Source organism: Ips typographus, linkage group LG3, assembly GCF_016097725.1.
Source record: "Ips typographus isolate SLU linkage group LG3, UJ_Ityp_2.0, whole genome shotgun sequence".
NCBI classification, from domain to species: Eukaryota; Metazoa; Arthropoda; class Insecta; order Coleoptera; family Curculionidae; genus Ips; species Ips typographus.
In genome coordinates, this window is record NC_138424.1 from 14,536,973 (window position 1) to 14,544,912 (window position 7,940).

At 36.7% G+C, this 7,940-nt stretch overlaps 1 protein-coding gene across 1 annotated transcript in view; it reads left to right on the forward strand.

Annotated features, from left to right (window-relative positions):
• The window catches only part of LOC145725904 (kelch-like protein 28), a 28,787-nt gene extending 23,282 nt beyond the window's left edge, over positions 1-5,505 (forward strand). Inside the window, 5 exon segments of the mRNA XM_081974820.1 lie at positions 3,775-3,980; positions 4,041-4,095; positions 4,151-4,254; positions 4,319-4,409; positions 4,484-5,505. Coding sequence (XP_081830946.1) covers positions 3,775-3,980; positions 4,041-4,095; positions 4,151-4,254; positions 4,319-4,409; positions 4,484-4,697 — 670 coding nt within the window. The 3' untranslated portion in view covers positions 4,698-5,505.
• The last annotated feature ends 2,435 nt before the right edge of the window (positions 5,506-7,940 follow it).

The following is a 7,940-nucleotide window of genomic DNA, read 5'->3' on the forward strand; positions in this document are numbered from 1 at the left end:
TGGTATTGGAGCTGTATTGTCTCAAATCCAAAACGGAGAAGAACATGTTATAGAATACTTCAGTAGGAAACTTACCAAAGCAGAACGGAACTACTGTGTAACGAGAAAAGAGCTACTGGCAATAGTAAAATCAGTCGATCACTTTCACAAGTACTTGTACGGACAGGAATTTTTGATAAGGACTGACCATGCGGCACTCAAGTGGCTCCTCGGAATGAAACAACCGGAAGGACAAGTAGCAAGATGGCTTGAAAAACTCCAGCAGTATAATTTCAACATCAAGCATCGACCCGGAAAGCTGCATAATAACGCAGATGCTCTATCAAGAAGACCTTGCGCCGAAGAATGCAAACATTGCCAGAAAGCGGAACAACGTGAAGGCGTTGTGTCCATCAGAATGGTTTAGCTGAAGACCAATGATGAATGGAGTACCGATGAGATTAGGAAGGATCAACTAGAAGACAGCGACATAGGCCCATTGTTGTTGAGAAAGGAACAAAGCGAGCCAAGACCAACATGGCAAGAAATCTCTAGCAAAGGCCTGACGTTCAAAGCACTTTGGACTCAGTGGGACTCGCTTGTGGTTGAAGGCGGCTTGCTAAAAAGAGCTTGGGAGAGTGCCGATGGAAAAGAGATAAGGAAGCAGCTGGTAGTTCCCAGAGGAAGGGTCGACCACGTACTGGAGGAAATGCACAATGGAAAGACTGGTTTGGCTCATTTGGGAGTAAATAAGACTTTGGACAAAATCCGGCAACGTTTTTACTGGGTGAACTACTGCCAAGACGTGAAATCATGGTGTCGACAATGTTCCATTTGTGCAGCTAGCCACGGACCACAGACGAGATCCCGGGGACCTATGAAGCAGTACAACGTAGGATTGCCGTTCGAACGTTTAGCGATAGACGTCGCTGGGCCTTTTCCGGAGACCAACAGAGGCAACAAGTACATTCTTGTTGCCATGGATTACTTTAGCAAATGGCCTGAGGTGTTTGCGATTCCAAATCAAGAAGCCAGCACAGTCGCTGATATTCTCGTCGAAAATGTCTTCAGTAGATTTGGTGTGCCGTTGGAGTTACACTCTGATCAGGGACGAAACTTTGAGTCCAAGCTCTTTCAGAGGCTCTGTGACCTGCTAGGCATTAGGAAGACCCGAACAACGCCGCTTCATCCTCAGTCGGATGGAATGGTCGAGAGATTTAATAAGACCATAGAGCAACATCTCTCAAAGGTTGTTGATCAGCATCAGAAAGATTGGGACCAGCATATTCCGCTCTTCTTGATGGCTTATAGAGCAGCAGTCCACAACTCAACGGGACAGTCACCATCTAAAGTTCTGTTTGGGCGAGAACTGCGACTTCCATGCGATGTGGTGTTCGGATCTCCAACAGGCCAAAGCACGAACATTGAGAACTACGTTGACGAGTTGCAAGACAGATTACTGAACAATTCGGGAGGGTTCCAGAAGGATGATAAAGTTTGGTTGTTTAACCCTCAGAGGAAGAAAGGCAAATCACCGAAATTAACACCTGCTTGGGAGGGACCTTACAATGTGGTAAAAAGGTTAAACGACGTCGTGTACAGAGTCCAACGCAGCCCCAAAGGCAAGATGAAAATTGTCCATCTGGACAGACTCAAGAAATACCAGGGATTGGATGAAGCGGATCGGGACGATCAGCTTTAAGAGGGGGGCAGTGTTACGGTCTGGGCCTACTATGCTCGATACTTCTTAACGAGCGCTCGCCTCGGGATGAAACCGATGCGCCGCAATATCTGGCCGGGCGCGTATTAAAGTAGGCCACAGTTAGGAAACGCTACCTGGAAGATTCTTGAATGATCAAGGCAACCCGCGAAGCGTTTCGCGGTCATTCTAGAACGTGGTTTGCGAATATAAAAGACGCGGTCTCGACCGCAGTAGTAGTGAATTTGGGAACGCGGTTAAGTTTAAATAGTGGAACAATTGTGGAATTGTAGTAGTGTTTTTAGTAGCTGTGTTAATTATTGTACGGAGTGTTTTGAAGTGTTAATAAATTTATTAATTGTTGAGTTAAACTGACTTTGTGTGAACCCACGGGAAAATCGTAACAGTTCGATTGGAGAGTTTGAGTTTGGGTTGTACGGTGTTGTAAAGTGTAACTCAATTCGGTAAGTCTTGCAAAGGTCTTGCACTAAATTACTTTTAAAGGACTGTGCGTTATCCGTGGTTATTTTGCATGGGGTTCCATGATGTGAAAACAGTTTAATTAAGTTTTGACATATTTCGATTGCTGTTTCATTTATAGGATAAGCTGTTGCAAATTTTGAAAAATTATCGATTATTGTTAAGAATTTCTGACCTGAAATAGAATAGATATCCATGTATATATGTTCAAAAGGCTTATTTCCAGTTGGTGTCGGTTTATAAATTACCTTGTATGGATGTCTTTCATATTTTGTCCGTTGACAGGTTTCACATGTGTTTACGTAATTAATTACATCTCTTTCTAAACTCGGCAAGTAATATCGTTGTTTTATATTTTTGATATTTTCGGTCATACCTCGATGAGATGTTTTTGTGGTGTGATATCTTTCAATAATCTCTGACGTCTTATTTTGCAACTCAACTCACTCTTTCTAACTTTATATCATTTTTAAACCAAACATATTGCATACCGTGTTTATTGATTAGATTCAGTGTGTGATTGTAGGCTCTGGTAGATATAGTTATTATTCTAACAAGTGTAGAAAGTGCATGAGACTTTCCCGCACGCTCAATTCCGCAGTCAAATGAGTGCGGAAAAGTGCACTAGGAGTACTTTTTCACATTAGTGCGGTAAAGGTACTTTTTCCCCCCCCTTTAACGCAGTCTCGTGCGGGAATAATACGACTTTCCGCACTTGTTAGGTAAATAACTATTCCAGATATAGCTGACGTCTTTTTTTGCAAATCAACTCACTCTTTCTAACTTTGTATCATTTTTAAACCAAACATATTGCATACCGTGTTTATTGATTAGATTCAGTGTGTAATTGTAGGCTCTGGTGGATATAGTTATTATTCTAACAAGTGTAGAAAGTGCATGAGACTTGCCCGCACGCTCAAGACGAGCGTAGTGGCTTTAATCGAGTCAAGTGCGGGAAAGAGCCGCATCCTGGGGGGAAAGCACTTATTTCCTCTCAAACGTGTGAAGACAAATAAACTTTATTTAAAACTACAATTATATATCTTATGTTTTGCCTATACATTATGAATAAATAATACCTTCGAAACGGTGTAGGATATAGTGTTGATAACAGCCTGAGGGCATTATAAGCGGGCGTTATCATAACGCCCTGAAACCTTTTTTAATACTAGCAATGGCATTTTTATTCATCCATGCCATAAAAACTTCGTATTCCCTATCCTAGGATGCTCTTGACTTTTTAGGTAATGAACCTTCGTTAGTTTTGCTGCATTTTCTTATATATTTTCTAAAATTTCGTCCAGATTTTGCCATTTTCACTATCTGACAGAACTATCAAAGTTACATCATTCAGGTAAAATAAACACTAAACAACTTACCTGTAACGGTATACCTTAGTTTCCAATGCCGGAAATAGTAAATAATTGCTGAATTAGGTGAAACATAAAACATTGTATGCACTACAGGCGTTAGGGAGAGTATAATGTCCGAAAAATGACCGAAAGCTTCAGGACATTATGTTCTCTCTAACGACCTTGGTACATAAATAGCTATTTAGACATCTATTTTATTATTCTACCAAAAAATAATTCAAATATGTGATGTGATGCAAAATTAACACCAAATCCATTAAAATTACTTCTAGGAACCAAACGCTCCGGTTTGGGTACTTGTTCCTATGATGGCTTAATTTACGCTTGCGGAGGGCACGATGGTGTTTCCAGACTCAGTTCAATGGAAAGTTTTGATCCATTGACTGGGATTTGGAACAGTTGTCCTGATATGAACTTTCAAAAGGATTCTTGCAAAATTGCAGTTCTCGGTAAACTCGTTTTCCTAACATTTCAATTTTATTAGATATTTTATAACAGAATCCTTACAGATAGTTCTCTCTATGCTATTGGTGGGTGGAACAATTACAAAGCGACGGTTGAAAGGTTTGTTTATTTTTCTGAATATTTAGTATTGTTAATTAAAATGTGTTTAATGTAGATATGACCCTCGAGAAGGTAAATGGGATTCAGTGCCTTCAATGTCAACTTCAAGGTATAGGTGTGGAGTAGCGGCTTTAGATGGCAATTTGTACTGTATAGGAGGTAATTTTCAGTATGCATTAAGATTACCTTTACTATAGCATAGCATAATATTTAACGGACTCAGGATGGGGCAAAGGTGCTGTTCTAAGTAATGGGGAACGATTGAACCTACGGATGATGAGTTGGGAACCTGTTACGCCAATGCACACCGCAAGGTAGGTACTTACTATATGCACAACTAAATTGCACACTTATTTTAACTTAACCTAATTATATTTCTTTCTATAAGATACGGGCATGAATTAGTATCATTGAATGGTCGGTTATTGGCTGTTGGAGGGGTTAATAACCGTGGTGAGAGCTTAAATTCGGTGGAAGAGTTTGATATTAAAACCAACGAATGGACATTACTCACATCTATGCTTTCCGAAAAAGGTAAATTAGGAGGAGCAGTCTTGAATTGCGTTAATTTAGAGCACGTCTTGGGACAAACTAGTACCTAGTTAATGAGAACAATGTGATAGGTACACGGCGTTAATTATTTTAACAGATTATTAGGCTAGTTGCTATTATACAAAACCAAAGCTTTAATTTTGCAAAAGAAAAACGAAGCAGTGTGTTCCCGTAATATCGTATTACGGTGGGTTAATAGAATCCTCTAGTGGAAACAATAGAATCTCTGGATTTACATGTTAAATACTGTAGACTGTAGATTCTAAGCTATTCTCAGTTCTAAATCGAGTACCTACTGTCATATAGTAGCTTTATTTATTACAAACCATCTGTAAAATCATCAATCACATAATTATAATGATATTTATGTTTCATTATGAACAAATAATACCTTGAAAACGATGTAGATTATAACAACCTGCGGGCATTATAATAACGCCCGCTTATAACGCTTTAAAATCTTTTTTAATATTAGCAATGGCATTTTTATTCTTTCATTCCATAAAAACTACGTATTCCCTACCTTAGGATGCTCTTGACTTTTTAGGTAATAAACTTTCGTTAGCTTTTGTTGCATGTTCTTTTATATTTAAGGCCGAAACTTGTCACTATGTTCTCTCTAACGCCTTTTAATACATAAATAGCTATAATATCGACTGATAATTATAATGCACTATCGCACATCTGTTTCTCAATATTTTACTTATTAGTTCTTTAGACTAGTGTCAGATAGGTTATACCTTGAAATACTTTCTATAATTAATATTAATAATAATAATCTATTTATATCTGCAATTTAACATACAAAAAATGTAACTGTCGAAAACGTAAAAAAAAATATAATTTCAAAAATTAAAATTATGTCTGTCAATCCCCAAAAACTGAAAACCCGCGTTCTAAAAAAATTCCTTCGAGGAAGCAACACTTTTGTAGTAGAAACTTTTTTAATTTAAATTAAAAAACATGAACTGTTGGAGAACTTTTAATGGTACTTTCGAGGTTATTATAAAACCTGCAGGCATTAAAAACCATATTCTATTGATAAAGTGCGGTGCGGTGCAATCCAGGTACCAGTCGACCCTTATGTCTAGTGTCATGATTGTGACACAGATGACAATAAAAGTTGGCGTAATATAGAGTCAGAAGCACATCAAGACTGAAATGATTTGACATAAATTTTAGTGCGTAACAATTTTTGCATAATTTATTACAAACATTACATTATGATCGTACCAGAGTAAACAGGAGTCAAAAGTTAATCCCAGCATCTTCGATGTCCTAGAAGAAGTTATAGCACGATCAGAATCTTCAAACATAGTCGGTCTCTCCGACAAGGAGGATCTGTTATTGCAGAAATGAAAAAAGTGGGTCTTGCTTATATTGAGATTTAATTGATTCTTATAGGACCACAACAAAATCTTATTATAAACCAATTTGGTTTTTGCAATAGCGCCTTTAGAGCTCGCATCTAAAATAAGGATATTTGTGTCGTTAGCATATGCCGTAACAAAAACATCCGCAGCGACCCCATTATTATAACTAAATTATTAATTTACTAAATTATCAATTACTGATCCCTGTGGCACACTTTTAGTTAAAATTGAATATTTGCTTTTCTGGTCATTCACTGAAACGTGTTTTTTTCTATCTTGGAGGTAAGACTGAATCAAATTGAAGCAAGTACCTCGAAAACCGTATCTATACAATTTGGCAAGCCAAATACTATGATTTATCACATCAAAAGCACGAGAAAAATCCACGAAAAGACCAATAGCGGACATCCTGCTGTCCAAGGCGTTTGGCTTTGACTCAAGTTTTGAAATTAGCTGTCAAAAGTGACGTTTATTTATTTTCTTGTTTCTATGACAACACTTGAATGTTTTTTTTTCTTTTTTTATTTTTAATTATTTTTTACCGTTAATTTATAAATTAGTTCTTTAGTCGTTAGTTATTTAAATGTGTGTGAAAATACTGAAAAACTAATTTGTTATTCGGTCTATATCTGTTACTCATTGCAAGTTCATATTTCAGTTATTTGTAGGACTAACTATAGACATACTTATAACGTAGTAAATGTTTAAAAACAGACATTTTTAAAAAGTTATATTCAATTATGAGTTCCATTTAAAATACGTAAGTTATGTCAATTATTGAGAAAACGGAAGGCAGTAGCAAAAAAATAAGCACGCCACTGGAATCACATATAAAAAGTGATTTAAGAATGTGTTTGTGGCACTTCGATATTTTAATAAACAAAAGAGTTTTCAAAAAAGACGAAATTCGAAAAACGCCCTCTAGCTCCACCAACTGCCAAGATATCGAAATACGGTTTTTGCCTTTAAACTTTTTTCAAAAATCGAGCTTTAGACATACATACTAGTTTTTTTCCTATCTAGCCAAGAAATGGGATTTTCCTGTCGAAACACACTAAATCCCGACATCCCTGTACAGTATGTACAAGATAAGCAGTGCCACTATGGGGATCTGGAAAACGGTTAGAATTACAGATTTGGTTAAATGGGAGAAAAGTTGCGTAATCATGGTCTTATGGCCGATTGCACCAACGAATTTCATTTCAGTTGCCATTTGCATGTGACAGTTCAGATTGCAAAATGTCACAGTCAAAACAAGACTTAACTAAGTCAGCTTAAAAATACGATGGTGCAAATAGTCCTTAATAAATTGACATGTAGAAAACATCGGCTTTTTTTTCGATTTTTGAGATATTTTGCAAAAACTGAATTTTGTAATTTTACGTTTTATTTTTTGTGACGTTATTATTGGACCTAGACCAAAACTTATGACACTTCTCCGCAGGAACTTTAAAAGCTCTTTTAAGTGGCATTATCAGTTTTTCATTCCGACGTTTCCTCTTTGCGGAACCATCCTCAACTTTCTTTTATTAAATACGGTCCTAATGTTTTTATGTTAGATTTTGAAAGCCCTTTTTATTCCGAATAACCTGAAAAATTTATTGGCAAAGGCAAATTTTGAATTAAAAATAAAATAAAAAATAATTTTCAAATCCGTAGTAATATACGGACGTTTCTTTATTAAAATCAAAAAACGGAGTAAAACCCATTTAAACTATAAAGTGTCATACATCATTGAATTCTGAATAAAAAGGCCTTTCAGAATCTGATATTAGAAAACAATAACCGCATTAAAAAAAATGAGGTTGATGATGGCACCGCAAAAAAGAAACGTTACAAAAAATAACTTATAGTGCCACTTTAACGAGTTTTAAAAGTTTCTGTGGACAAGTGTCATTAGTTTTGGTCCAATATTAACGT